The following is a 15,982-nucleotide window of genomic DNA, read 5'->3' as shown; positions in this document are numbered from 1 at the left end:
AACATTTCTGATTATCATCAATGTGGAAAACAGTTGTGCTGCTTCATATTCAGGGTTATACCTTGTCTTTAAATGTCTATATATTAACTAAAACCCTCAAATATATACTAATAATAAACTAAATATTGTTACTAAATAATAATAATAATGAAAAACTAGATAATAACAATAATTATCATAAAACATTTAGTGTATGTGTCATTTTTACAAATGAGGACCTCTTCAGGTGCTATATTTAGCTCTTGTATTTTCACACACATATACTTATGATCCTAGTACACATGGATATCTGTGCTTTTAATCGTTCTGACATTGTTCCCTCTCTCTGCAGGTTTTGAGGGGCCATCATGAGCCGTCCGCCCTCCATGCAGCCGCAGATGTGTGGCCCCTGGGAACTGAAAGAGCGACTGGGAACCGGAGGCTTCGGGAATGTCACTCTCTGGCAAAATAAGGTAAAATATGATTCCTTAGAAAGTCAAGCGTAGCACACTCATAAACCCAGTCCATCCACAACATGATTTACACTAGAACAGAACATTTGCCTGGATCAACATCCTTGTGGGTGCTGTAATATTTCTTTCAAGCAGTCAGATTAGTTTTAGGGTTTTAACAACATTCTTATCAACTTTTAGTGTTCCTCAGAGTTTTAGGACTGAGTTATAATGGTGGGAATGTTTTTAAAATGGGACTAAAGTTGTTTTAAACCACAGTGTTGTATTATACAGTGGTGGTCAGAATTATTGGCACCCTTGGTAAATATGATCAAAGATAGCAAAAATCTATCCTTTCATTGAAGGAAAAGAATTGAAAGTGGGGGGAAAATCACATTATGAAATAAATATTTTTCTCCAAAACACATTGGCCACAATTATTGGCACCCCTATAATTTTTTTATGAGTAAAATATCTCTGAAGTATATTCCCATTCATATTTACATTTTTTTGGGCACACCAGGGTGATCATGAACATGAAATTGTCCAGCCATGACTTCCTGTTCCTCAGGAGTATAAACATGAGGAAACACAAAGGCCAAATTCCCTTAATCATTCATCACAATGAGTAAAACCAAAGAATATAGTTCTGATGTGCAGCAAAAGATTGTTGAGCTTCACAAAATAGAAAGTGGCTGTAAGAAAATAGTTAAAGCAATGAAAATCCCCATTTCCACCATCAGGGTAATAATTAAGAATCAACTAAAGATGTTACAAATCTGCCTGGAAGAGGACGTGTGTCTAAATCGTCCTAATGTGCGGTGAGGAGGAGAGTTTGAGTGGACAAAGACTCTCCAAGGATCACAGCTGGAGAATTGCAGAGATTAGTTGAGTCTTGAGTCTCAGAAAGCCTAAAAAAATGATCAAACAGCACCTACATCCCCACAAGCTGTTCGGGAGGGTTTCAAGAAAAATCCTCTGCTCTCATCCAGAAACAATCTCCAGCATATTCAGTTGTCAGACAAGACTGGAGCTTCAAACTGGACCAGCTTCTATGGTCAGATGAAACTAAAAAAAAGAACTTTTTGGCAGCAAACCCACCAGATGGGTTTGGTGCACACATGGATAAAAAGTACCCCATGCCCGCGGTTAAATATACTGCTGGATCTTTAATGTTGTGGGCCTATTTTTCTGCTGGTGGTCCTGGACATCTTGTTCTTGTACATGGTATCATGGATTCTATCAAATACCAACAGATAAAAATCAAAACCTGACCGCTTCTGCTAGAAATCCAATAATAGGCAGTGATTGGATCTTCCATCAGGACAATGATCCAAAACAAACATCAAAACCAACACAAAAATGTGTCAATGAGCACAAAATGAAGCTTCTGCCATGGCCATCCCAGTCCCCTGACTTGAACCCTAAAGAAAATGAGTGGAGCGAACTGAAGAGAAGAAACACCAACATGGAGCTGGAATCTGAAGGATCTGGAGAGATTCTGCATGAAGGAATGGTCTCTGATCTCTTGTCAGGTGTTCTCCAAACTCATCAGGCACTATAGGAGAAAACTCAGAGCTGTTATCTTGGCAAAAGAAGGTTGCAAAAAGTATTGAATAAAAGGGTGCCAATAATTGTGGCCAACGTGTTTTGGAGAAAAACATTTATTTCATAATGTGATTTCCCCCCACTTACAATTCTTTTCCTTCAATGAAAGGTTAGACTTTTGCTAATTTTATGAATTAAAGATCAAAAGAATGAACAATGCAGATTTATTTTTACAGTCATCTTTGATCATATTTACCAAGGGTGCCAATAATTCTGACCACCACTGTAAGTGAATCAGGCTGATTGGACACACAGAAGTAGATGACTGTGAAGCCGTTCTCATGACATTCAGCATGTGTCAGTGTGCATTTACTGTCCGCTGTGCATCAGGATCATGAGGAGCGGCAGATGTGTTCAACTGATTTATTGTTTCCTGTTCAAATACATTGTGAAATGCATGTTTTTATAGTATATATGCGTAGCTGCAGATGCTCAGTTTCTCATGGTGGAGAAAGGCATGCTATAATTATATGAATTTATGATAAGTGATTCACGATCCAAGTGGATCCAGATCTAAACCTCAAAATAAACAAACTTTAGAGTTTAAACCACATTTTGTGGGAATTGCTTTGGAAGGATTTAACATTCTGCTCCATTTCTATGTTAGTAATCAAATAAGCAAGTTTGTATATATATTAGAGATGCACCAATAATTGGTATCAGCTGATAAAAGCAAATTTTCACACTATCAGCCGATAGTTTAAAAACAGCCGATAGTCAGGGCCGATATATCCAGTCAATCAAAAGAGGGCAGGAAAATGCACTGCATTTGAGTTTTGTGTAAAGAAAAAACTAAGAAACAAGTTTTATGTTCAATATTAATAGTAATTATATGAATTAACAACATTCAGAAAGTTAAGAAATATTAATGTAAGCTTCAGAATTTAGTTAATGTGTGTTAACATTAATTTGTGTAATGTGTTTTTATAAAACGGTTAGTTCCTGTCCTTGATCCTGATTGGTCAATAGCTGTGTTTTATTCACGATAAAACACGGCTATGACCGCTTCACCCAACGGTTCTGTGTATCACTACACAACACCCTTAGCAACGTAAACTGTATGTTCTCAATTGATATTGTTCATTGAAGCTTACTGTATTATGTAGAAGAGTATTGTGAGAAAGAGATCGAGTGAGCGAGTTTATTACCTGCATTCAGATTTAGCATTTTCCTTCAGGTCAGTCCTATGTTCATAATAAAAAATCTGTTTAAATGTCCGATGTATTATCTTGTCCTTTTAACATTTAAGGGGTTTTCCCGTGACTGACAGCACTAGTCAAAGCATTTGTCAGTTGCGTCTTGTTCCGTGTTCACAACAATTCAGTCTTTTCAATATAAAAGTCTTCGCTACTGACTGACACACTCATAAAGAGAGTCTTTGCTGCCATCTAATGGTGTAATAATGTAACTTCTGTTGCTGTTCACAGTCAGGGACTATTTTTTTCCGGCGGAAGGAAGACTTTTAGAAAAAGTTTACTTATTATTTGTATTGTGTGGTAACCGTTTTAGCAATAAGATAGTCGAGGCTAATGCTGTATCGTGAATAAGTCACGGCTGAAGGGCGTTGTTAGGCACGACGCGAAGTGGAGTAATGCACGCCTCTCGTAATTCAGCCTCTCGTACCTTATTGCTTACATGATACCAGTTACTCTGAAACAAGTTGATGAAACGGAGAGAATAAAGTTTTGATTTGCATTTCTTTCAAAATATAATAATAAAAAATATAATTATTAATTATAATGAAATTATCATTCATTTAAAAAAGGTGTATAAAAGGCAGAACCCCTAAACTATCGGCAGATATCACTCTGAATAATCGGCTATCAGTATCAGTGGAGAAATTTAGTACTGGTGCATCTCTATTATATAAAATAAAATAATATTTTTTTAAAAAAAATGGCACTTCATGACACACAGGTTGCTGACCACTGGTTTAGGACAATGATATTATAATAAGAATTCTATTGAAGGATCAAGAAAGGATGTTGATCCAATAATATGTTACTCAAATTAGGGTCACGGTCTTTTTTTTTTTTTTTTTGGGTGGTCTGCTGGTAAACGGCGCACCGGGGTCGTCCCACCCCATCCTGCTACAGCACATCAGGATAAAGGTGTTTGAACATCCTAAAATAGAGGCACTGCAGATTCCCATGATTTAACCTTCACAGCACTGGGGCTCTAACAATAAGATGAAAGGAGGAAATGCATCTACCTGCTTTGTCCCACTTCCTGTCACAGATGACATCATGATCACTCATTGCCTGCTGAAGTTACACTATAACACACACACACACATTCTTAAAGAGGTTTACCGAGTGTGACGATCATATAGTCTGCAAGGAATGCTGAAGAAGATTAAACATTAATGATTCCTCGTGTTGAGGAGGTGTGAGGTGTGCTGTTACCAGGGCTATTTTAATAAGTGTTCATGTTGTTTTAATAAGTCATCAGATGCACCACTTTACCTGCTGGACCATATAACAGAGTCTTATCACATTTTATTGCCTCTATATCCTGTTCAGCACAGGTTGAGTTCAGACTCACATTCTCTGGGGGTCAGGGGTGACATCATGTCATATCATGTCATCACCAATAATTAGGGTGTTGGTGAAGCGGATGTTGATGACCACTCACTGAAACCAGTGTGGAAATACTGTTTTTGTGTGTCTGTGGCTGTTGTGTATGAGACCACATTGAATAATCATATTAAATAAGTGCAAAATAGAAATATCTTCACCATAGATTTGTGCCATTACAATTCAAGACTCATGATGATGATTTCATTGAGTTTACTAAATGCAAAATGCATCATGTTTGCTTACTCACTTGACTGCATTGGTTTCTCTCTTTCTGCCGTTTTCCGGTTGATGTCACCGGTCATCATAATTCCTGTCATGAGGAGTGAACTAAAAGGAAGTACCATAGGAAATGGGCAAGATGGAATTCAAGTGCCGCCTTTTTGATTTCCTCCCTGAATTTTACTATAGAATGATATAATTCTTTACCCACCACAGAAACACTCATGCATTTATCATTCACTATTGATCATTCATTCATTATGATAGTAGACTCACATTAGGCTCCAAAGGTCACAGACACATTTCACCCTCATGACAGTTTATGTGTCAACCAGAGGTCCCCGGCTAAAATTTTGATTTTGTTAATATTTTTTCAGGTGAAAGAAATACATAAATGAAGAAGAAAACTGAAATATTAAATGGCACAGATGTATATTTACTGAGTAATCCACTGTTTTGTAGAGGGGGGTCAAAATGACCATTTTCACCTGAGATTTGGAGCCAAATTAGAGGGGTGTAAAAATGACTTTATAAAGATGGCAGCATCATTATTTTATTTTTACACAGAGATTGGTAGATCTATTAGTAAAATCTGTTGAATTTAGCTATCTGTGTTTCATTATATGCCAACAGTGAGCGTTCAAGAATGGGGAAAAGCACTTCTTGTTTTTTATTGCCTCAAGTTTGCATGTCTGTAACTCAAGAAGATCTCTTAATATCCTTTTAGATTCCGGTTCTTAACAAACTTTTCTTGTGGTATCTTCATTTTTAAGGCTCAACATAGTTCATTTCCAGAGATATGGGGATCTCAATGTGGCTCCATGAGTAAATTGGTCAATTTTACACATTTTCAGTGGTCAAAAACCAGATATGGGTCAGTTTGCATACAGCTGATAAGTTTTCCTTTTAAAGAGCAGTATCTGAAGAGCAAATAATGTTGAAAATAGAAATGTATCTCGTTTTTTTCCATTAACACAATTGCATAGAACAAACCTGTCTGAGTGCCATAAATATTCTTTTCCCAAAGTTTACATGCCTGCAACTCTAAAAGTATTTAAGATATATTAATATCCTTCTAGATTCTCATTCTTAATAAACTTTTCTTTTGTAATCTTCATTTTTAAGGCCCTATATGGTTTAATCCCATAAATATAGGGATCTCAATGCGGCTCTATGTTCAAATTGTTGAATTTTACCCATTTTTGAAAACAGCTGATAGTTATTGTGTTTAAAGAAGAATGTGTGAAGAACAAATAATACTGAAACTATAAATGTATCTTGTTTCCCTCTTATCAAAACAGTTGAATACAACACACCTCTCTGAGTGCCAAAAACAAACATTTTTTCAAAGTTTACATGTCTTTAATTCAAGAAGCGTTAAAGATATCTTAATGCCATTTTAGATTCTTGTTCTTATTAAACTTTTCTTTTGGAATCTCATAGATATAGGGATGTCAATGCAATAACGTGTAGTTACGATACTGCGTATTTGAACTTTTGGTAGCTTCAAACAAAAATAAAAAAATCAAACAAAATCCCATCTTCCAAATATCCCTAAAACTGATTCAAATATAGATTCTTAAAAATGCACTTTTGAGAGCAAGTTAATGTGCCTCAATCATTTTCAGTGGATTTTTGGCACTCAGAGAGCTATGTTTTATGCAGTTCTTTTGATAGAGGGAAACAAGATACTTTTCTGGTTTAAACATTATTTATTCTTCAGACATTCCTCTTTAAGTGCAATAAGTATCAGCTGTGTGTAAAGTAAACCACATTTGGTTTTCAATCACTGAAAATGGGTAAAATTCAACAATTTGAACATGGAGCTGCATTGAGATCCCCATATCTATGGGAGTGAACTATATAGGGCCTTGAAAATAAAGATTTCAAAAGGAAAGTTTATTAAGAATGAGAATTTAGAGGAATATTAAGATCTCTTGAATGCTTTTAGAGTTACAGGCATGACAGCTTTGGATAAGGAATATTTATGGCACTCAGACAGGAATATTCTATGCAATGAAGTTTATAGATAAGATACATTTCTAGTTTCAACATTATTTGTTATTCAGATGTTTCTCTTTAAAAGGAAAAAGCATCAGCTGCATACAAAGTGGAACATTTGGTTTTTTACAACTAAAAAAAAGTGTACAATTTACTCATGGGGCACAAATAGTGCTTTTCCCCCTTTTTGAACTGTCACTGTTGGCATATAATGAAACAAGGACTGCTGAAGTCAACAGATTTTACTAATAGATCTACCAATTTCTGTGAAAAATAAAATAATGATGCCGTCATCTTTCTAAAGTCATTTTTACAGTGAAAATTGTCATTTTGACCCCCCTCTACAAAATAGTGGATTACTCAGTAAATATACATCTGTGACATTTAATATTTTGGCTTTCATCACTATTTATGTTTGTCTTTCTAACAAAATCAAAAATTTGAGCCAGGGAAGTTTTGGAAATTTGGTTGATTTGACACAGAATGACCCTATAAATAAAATGTGTTATTGTTATTATTAAAGCAAGGGTCATGTATTGTAAAGAAAATAGATCTAACTTGTTGTGGTTATGAAATGTAAGCAGATCATTTCCACTTCCCCATTGTTTGTGCCTGCTGTATATTAAAGTACCATGGTATTACACCATCGATGTACTGTCAAAATAATTTTGTCTCTGATGTTTTCTAACATGTGTTGGTGTATCTGTGTGTGTGTACAGGAGAGCAGCGTTCAGATTGCCATCAAACAGTGTCGGCAGGAGCTCAGCGTCAAGAACAAGGGCAGATGGAGTTTAGAGATTCAGATCATGAAGAGGTGAATATATCCTGTCCAGAGTCAATTTCCCGTTTCTCCCTGTAGGTCAGTTCAAACACAGGTCTGTTCCTCATTTCAAGAGGCATTTCACAGACATCGTCATCGGAACTCAGGGTGATTTGAAACGAAAATAATATACGTCACAGTAATTCTACAAATGACTACACCCATTTTTTTGGCTAATTACTTGATGTCGGCTTTCACATCATAGCAGATGCTTCTTTAAAGCGAAAACACTCTTATTTTCATGGTATTTTTCCATTTTTTTTCCCTCTGAATCTCCTCTATGTTTACCATCTTTTAATGTGCAGTCCATTAAGCGACCACGCAAAGCCTTCCGTTGTTATTCGGCTATTTATAAGTGTTTTTATGAACAAAAGTTCTGAGCAAAACAAAGAGGGATGGATTTATGGCACCACAGTAGTAAAAAAAGTGACCCAGTATAGCGGCCGCAACATCGGTTTGTGCCGTCACAACACCTTCAGGCTCATCTTAAATTAGGAGCAAGTGCATCTCTGGAGGTTTTCTTCTTGTTATTGGTTTAGGGCTGATTTTGTTGTGGCTGTATTCATGTCCAGTTGTTTATTGGAGAGCTGCTTATTGTATTAAGTTTTTTTGGGCGTGAACTAGAGCTGCATGACTCTGTATAAATTGAGAATCACAATTTTTTTTTTTTTATTATTTCAAACATGATTTTCTAATGATTCTGAACAGAAAACTATACAAAATATCATGTAATTTACTAGAGGTTCTGACAAAATGTTAATTGCTGCAGTCTATTTATAACGTTTAATTAATCTGAATGTATTATTTAAAAAAACAGGTTGAATGAATGATTCAATGACTCATTTATAAATACATGTTTCATTACTGGATGAATCAGCACTACCAATCTTTGGAGTCTTTCATTGGAAAAAAGCACCATAGTACAATAATGGTAAATTTGTGGTAATTTGCCCCCCAGTGGTGAACCATTGAAATTTCGAAATGTTTCGAAACACTTATGACATAGTCAAGTCAAGTCACCTTTAATTATATAGCGCTTTTTACAATGCAGATTGTGGTATAAATGGTATATAATTTTGGCTGCACAGCAGCTCTTGAACAAAATGCTGTCAATGTAGGCAGATGCAAAGCACTGTTGAATATCAAATGTCAAATGATCAAGTGTCCCCAACTAAGCAAGCCAAAGGCGACAGCGGCAAGGAACCCAAACTCCAACAGGTGACATCAGGTGGCAGACAGGTGTTAAAATGGAGAAAAAAACCTTGGGAGAAACCAGGCTTAGTCGGGGGGGCAGTTCTCCTCTGGCAAACAGTGCTTTGTTACGATTCAGGTAGCTATCATAAGCCCAATAGGATCGCAACATTCAAAGTATTTATTCCAGTTCAATCCATCGTATTCATCACGCCGGTATGGACGGTTTGTTGAGGAACTGTGCGGCGTAGATGAGGCCTTCACAATGGATGATCTAGTTGACTCAATCTCTGCTGACACTTCAGGGGTGCGTTGTGGTCGTGTCAAGGCGTAGGTCCTCAATCTCACCTGGATACGGCTTTGATCCGGTTGACTACGGTAAACCTCGGGATAAACAGAAAGACTAATATTAGCATAGATGCCATTCTTCTTCTGATGTAACGAGTACATCTGGTGTTATAGGAAGTGTTCCCGGTTCCGGCTGACCTAATTTACGCAGCCTAATAATCCTTTAACGGATTTGAAAAAATAAATTGATAATGTGTACATAACGTAGCCTCATTTACTGAAATCATGTGACTTTGGCAGTTTGATACACGCTCCGAACCATTGATTCGAAACAAAAGATTCATAAAGCTTCATGAAGCAGTGTTTTGAAATCGCCCATCACTAGATATTGTTGAAAAGTTGTTGTTTTGCTTTTTTTGGTGCACAAAAAGTATTCTCGTCGCTTCATAACATTAAGGTTGAACCACTGTAGTCACATGAACTGTGTCAAATATGTCTTTAGTAGCTTTCTGGTCATTGAACGTGTAACTTAAATTGCTGGCAATGGAGGCCTCACTGAGACATCGGATTTCATCAAAAATATCTTAATTTGTGTTTTGAAGATGAACGAAGGTCTTACGGGTGTGGAACGACATGAGCCTGAGTAATTAATGACAGAATTTTTTGGGTGAACTAACTCTTTAAAGGAATATCATAGTATTACCATGCTACATGTCCAATAAGCCATAGTAGTACTATTGTTTTTATAGATTTTGAAGAAATCTTCATCCAGAGGTCTGGGTGTCATCCATAGTAAATTTAACCTAGTTCAAGTGTGCATGCAAGATGAATTTGAATGGTTAAAACTACATGTTGTGTCACAGTGTGAGTGTTTCCGTGATGCTGTGGTGTGGTTGCATGGTTTGCGCTAGTTAACTAGCAAGAGGGGTTGGGGGACATGTTGGTTTTCTCAGATTTATAGCAGGCTGTCCCCAGACTTGGTCTGAACCACAAACCTGGACTCAAACACCCTCTTGTAGAGCTCAGTGTGTATAAAGCCAAACCACAACGATCACACAGATGTTTTTGGGGAACACACCCAGGCCAACTGTGTTTTTCTAGTTCACACATTCAGTGATGATCAATCCTAAATTATTATGATACCAGTGTTCAATCTCAGTCATTCAGTTGAAGCTGCTCAACCTTTTTTGTGGAGGGAAAGGAATCCCGTCATGTTTTCCAAGGAATTCGACAGCAGCTCTGAAATGGACTGACGTCAAAACGGCATGAAGTCTGATTAAACTCTCCCCTCATGATAAATAACTAGTGATTGTTGGAGCGTGTTAGACTCTGACGTGTCCACCATAACCCAACGTGAGCGGTCACATAATGATAACATACTGTTTGTGATGAATCTTTGCTGTCTGCTTCATTAATTTCCAACAAGGAATTTTTTGGTTGGTGCTGTTTAGGTCATCTTGAACACTGGTTATTTTTCAAACAAGAAGCATAAGATATTAGAAGTTTTAGAACTTTTTGTATCTTTACAAAATACACTCATATTCAAGATACAATTTGTAAAAAAAAAAATAGGGATACACAATATATCCGCCACCATACTGGTATTAGCTGATATATGTTAATTTTTAATGTTATCATTATCAGCCCAATAAGAAAATTTGGCCAATATATTATATATAAGCCGATAAATAATGGGTTATTTCCTTCAGCTGAGACACTTCAGATGCGCACTGTCTGCCATTATGTTTTTTTAATTGCTTGAAATATGATTGAAATCACTTCAAAAAGGAAAATACAGTTGAGTGCAACGTACAGTGTGCGTCTGTCATATAGGCTACATAAAACTATAATGAGAACAATATAATTGTGTGTTTGGGACATGGCTTTTAATGGTGAGACTTTTGTTTTTGTGATCAGGCTCTCAAAAATTATATAAAAATTCTCCTTTAGTTTCATTGGCCAATTTATCGGTTATCAGCTTTCAAATATAAAGAATTATCGGTTGTCAGTATCGGCTGATAAATGTTCATTTTTAATGTTATCGTTATTGGCCCGATATGAAAATTTGGTATATATATTAAAGTTGATAAATAATGGATTATTTCCTTCAGCCTGAGACACTTCAGATGCGCACTGTCCGCCATTTATGGTATTGAATTGCTTGAAATATGATTGAAATCACTTCAAAAAGGAAAACACAGTTAAGTGTAACATGTACAGCGCAAGTCTGTCATATAAGCTACATAATATTATAATTAGAACAATATAATTGTGTGCTTGGGACATGGCTTTTAATGGTGAGATTTTTGTTTTTGTAATTAGGCTCTCAAAAATTGTATAAAAAATCTGATTTAGATTTATCGGCTAATATATTATCGGTTATCGGCTTTCAAATATAAAGAATAATCGGTTATCGGTATCGGCCCAATTTTCATATCGGTGCATCCCTAGTGAAAACAAGTCTTACTATCCGATGCAGTGCTGTTTCTCAAGTAAACTTATCTTGTTATAAGGAATTTTAGATATTTTAACTGGAAAACAAGATAAAAATAATATTATTTTTTGCTCTGTACCTTTTTGAAAAAGCTGGTTGTTACACTACAGGTTACAAACAACAACTTTTATGTATACTGAAGCTGTGTAAAGCTGATAATACTGCAGTATTGGGACAATGTGGTTCTATCCAACAGTTGTTCAGATCTGAATGCAAGCTTGTAGGTAGGGTTTAAATGGACTTATTGAAGTCCAGTATACGTCACCAGAGAGAAATCTGTTGTTTCATCAGAAGTTTGAGTTTTTTTAGTAATGTAATGAATTTAGAAAACAGGGTCAATTTCCATTAAATGCCAACTTTAACATTCATCATTACTTCACTTGGGTTCATACGTTTTTGTTTTTCAGTTGAAAAAGGCGAATAGAGTATGTCTTCCGAAGCACAAGGGGTTGTGGGTAATATTAGCTCTAAGAAAATCAGAAATTGTAAAAGCATTGGCGACATGCTATTTTCAATGTCTTATGATTTGTGATGCTCTAATTGAACTAAAATTTGAATTGAATTTTTGAACGATAAGGGTTAGGAGAGCCGTTTTGCTGTTGAAAATGATCTCAAGCACAGTAAGAGGTTTGTTTCTCCAAGGTATCGGCATATCATCATTGAAGGAAAGTAAAAAGTGTGACATTTTCAAAGTTTAGATGCTATAGATCATTCTCGAGATGAAGAAAAGCAAGAGACATAATGAAACACCTCTTATACAACTCACCCGTTGTTACTCAAGGCCTAATTTTTGTTATTACAGCAATTATGTCAGGATGGTTGCCTGTGAAGGTTAAAATGAGCTGTTTATGTTCTCAGATGATAGTTGTAGGTGTTGCCGTCGCAGTTATCCTGTTATGGTGCCTGGATTCCATCTGTTTTTATTCCTCTTTGTCCTGAGCGTGTTTTATAGGAGGTTCGTGTAGGGCAGGGCCGGCCAGCCGTCTGAATATTACGAACACATTTTTAATAACAACATTATATAACCCAAATTATGAGAGGGTTATATGTACGTTGAGTTCTCTGTTGTTTGCACGTAACGACGAAGCGTCTCTGTTCTCGCAGGTTGAATCACATGAATGTGGTGGCGGCGAGAGACGTTCCAGAAGAACTCCAGAAACTGGCCACAAATGACCTGCCATTGCTGGCCATGGAGTACTGCCAGGGAGGAGACCTACGCAAGGTGTGGTTTTTGGGCAAGTACCATGGTGATAGCATGGGTTTTTGGACATGCAGCCTTGTAAAACCATGGTATATGAGTATTCCAATAATTCAGTTGCATGTTCATGTTGCATTATCAAAATAATCTCTGTGCTTTCTGTATGTTCAGTATCTGAACCTGCTTGAGAACTGCTGTGGCATGAGAGAAGCTGCTGTGCTGACACTGATTCAAGATATATGTAAGTCCACATACACCAGTGAATGGCGTTCCAAAGTTATTCCCACCAGTCGCGACACTAGGGCGGAATCCAGTCATAAAAATGGAATTTACAGTATAACATGGAATGTAACGGAATTTGGCACATTTTGGATGATTAAATCAAAAGTAAGAGCTGTACACTTAATCAAATTGCGATATGGACCAGCGTCAAAAACAAATAATTTTTCATCAACATTTTAATTTTAACAGTAAACCTGTTGTGCAGCTCTTTGTTTGGCAAAAAATAAAAGGAATTGTTACATTTTTATTTGATTAAATTTTAAAAGATTAATTATTTTGTTAATGTTTTATGCCTTCATTTGATTTCCACCATTTTTTATGAATTTAATCAATAAGACATGCTTTTGATAATTGAAAAATGTAATTACTGCATTAAAACTGAATCCAGAAAAAATTAAATGGAATTTTGGAAAAAATAAAACCAATTTCATAGAGTTGTAAAAATGTAATTTTTGTTATTTTGTTTAAATTTCATGATTTCATTTAACTAGACATGCTTTTTGATTAATGAAATTTAATTTAACTATTAAAGGGGACCTATAATGCCCTTTTCACAAGATAAGTCTCTGGTGTCTCCAGAATGTGCCTGTAAAGTTTCAGCTCAAAATACCCCACAGATCATTTATTATAGCTTGTCAAATTTGGCCCTATTTGGGTGTGAGCAAAAACACGCCGTTTTTGTGTGTGTCCCTTTAAATGCAAATGAGCTGCTGCTCCCGGCCCCCTTTCCAGAAGAGGGCGGAGCTTTAACAGCTCGCGCTTCGGTCGCTCAACAACAACAAAGCTGGAGAATCTCACGCAGCCAAAATGAGGATTGTCAGTAACGGTGTTCAGCCTTACATTGTTCAAACCGGAGTCGACACTGATGGAGAGACTCAGGAAGAAGTTACAACTTTTAGACGTTTCTGAATGGTTAGTGGATAAATTTATGTAGTTGCTGTGGAGTTGATTCAACTCATCGACTAGCATGTGACGTCATGTTAATCTATTGTGCAAATCCAGTGTTGAATTGACCCTCGGTGAAGCAGTCCGGTGTGAAATGACGGCATGATAACAACACTCTACTACAACAACTCTTCTTCTTCTCTAAAGCAGCCCAACATGGCCTCACCCCCTTTGTTGCATGTTCTCGGGGGCGGGGTTTATGTAAATTTTGGGGTTTGTGATGTCACCAACCTGGAAAGAAGCTTGTTGTAGTCCCTACCAGCCGTTTGTTGTAGTCCTTAAAAAGTGATTTCTTTAAAAGAAAATATCTCCCTTTGCATTGAACTTTGAGCGTCGTAACTTTGCAGATGTTGTTTATGCTCAAACAGCAACATTACAGACTAACTAAAGGTAAAAAATGGAAATCATAATCAACCACCCCTTTAAAACGGAATCCAGAAAAAATAAAACAGAAAAAAAAGGAATTTGAGAAAAAAATAGGGCCCTACAACACAAATAACATCCAGCTGTTTAACTCAGTTTTTCCAGCACAGTCTTGAGTCCCAGCAGACGGCAAACCAGACTAGTTGACCTTAATCACGTGAGCACGTGAACATATGTGAGTTGTAAACAGAGGTCAACCGAAATTTTGTGGTGACTGCGTCTGTTTATGTTTCTGCTGAATCTGCGTTTGTGTCAGAACAGGTCTTGTAAATGTCAGAACATAAACCGAGTCAAATATTTAACCCAGATTTGCAGCTGAAAGTGATGAAGAGTATGAATCAGGCCAATCTGATGTCTACACACACATACTCGCATTACCAGAGAAGAAGAAGTCTGATACATTATGCAGTGTAAGACTTTTTTTTTTTTAGAAAGAAAACAGAGAAATAAAAAACTCATCACAAAATGAGTGGGAGCTCTACTAAAACTTGTGGACTTAAAAGAGAGTTTATCCCAAAAATGACAATTCTGTCATCATTTACTCACCCCTATGTCGCTCCAAACCAGTTCCAAATGTTTAGATTCATTGAACTATGACTCATTAAGCTTTGTTTCAGACATTTTTCCTAGAATCCCTTAGTAGAAATATTGACCCAAATGAGTCAGTGCTCATTGGATGAGAAATGTTTGAGTTCATATTGAGACTTCTGATTGCAGACTTTGGTTTCTTTGCAAATCCGAGCATATGAAACTCTAGAGGAGATATCTGTGAGATTTCTGGGGTCTTTCTAAGAGAACTAGTTCTGGGAAGCAGGAGCTAGAAATTGATCTTTTTTCATTTGTAACTTTCGGAACGTTCTGCTGCACATCTCATTTTGTGCTCTGTGAAACACGAAAACATTCAGACTGGTTTGAAGGCTAAGTGACCTATAACCTTTAGTCACTATAGAGATATTTTGGCTTGGGTTGTTACAGTACGTCTGCCGTTTGTTATCCACTATGAGCAGATTCTCTTTGTTTACACTCGATCCAGAACTAACAAACTCAAACAGGATCTAATGGAAGGTCACAACTGCAGTTGTATACAACAACATGTCATGTGCCATATACAACTCTGTGTTACCGTCACTCTGTGGTCCACTGGAGATTTTCTTGTTAAATTACAAACATGAACCTGGATTTAGTCACCAGCCTCATCCTGTTCAGTTTCCTCTCTTAAGTAAAAACACTGTGGTTTCCTAAGTAACCGTGTTGAAACATGCGAGATGAACTTGGTCTGTCAGTTGATGTGGAAGTCATGTTTCCAGTAATATTGGGTGGATTTTAGACCCTGATCCTATGTGAGCATATTATTGAGAATTTATTGGGAAGCCTTTAGAAAAATAATGTGAGAACTTGACTTGGAATTTCACTCTGGCATTAACGTTAGAGTGTTGGGTTTGATGTCTTAAAGTGACAGTCCACCCAAAAATGTAAATACCGTCATCATTTACAGTATCTGCC

The 15,982-nt window shown here is 36.6% G+C and overlaps 1 protein-coding gene across 1 annotated transcript in view; it reads left to right on the top strand.

The window, feature by feature from the left end:
* The window catches only part of ikbkb (inhibitor of nuclear factor kappa B kinase subunit beta), a 32,793-nt gene that overhangs the window by 695 nt on the left and 16,116 nt on the right, over positions 1 to 15,982 (top strand). The window contains exons 2-5 of the mRNA XM_051903685.1: positions 332 to 452; positions 7,558 to 7,652; positions 12,736 to 12,853; positions 13,001 to 13,070. Of these exons, the coding sequence (XP_051759645.1) occupies positions 348 to 452; positions 7,558 to 7,652; positions 12,736 to 12,853; positions 13,001 to 13,070 (388 nt within the window). The 5' untranslated portion in view covers positions 332 to 347. The remainder of the gene's footprint in view (positions 1 to 331; positions 453 to 7,557; positions 7,653 to 12,735; positions 12,854 to 13,000; positions 13,071 to 15,982) is intronic.

Source organism: Ctenopharyngodon idella, chromosome 8 (assembly GCF_019924925.1).
Source record: "Ctenopharyngodon idella isolate HZGC_01 chromosome 8, HZGC01, whole genome shotgun sequence".
NCBI lineage: Eukaryota > Metazoa > Chordata > Actinopteri > Cypriniformes > Xenocyprididae > Ctenopharyngodon > Ctenopharyngodon idella.
The sequence above is the reverse complement of the archived record's forward strand: the minus strand, read 5'-3'. Positions and strand labels throughout refer to the sequence as shown.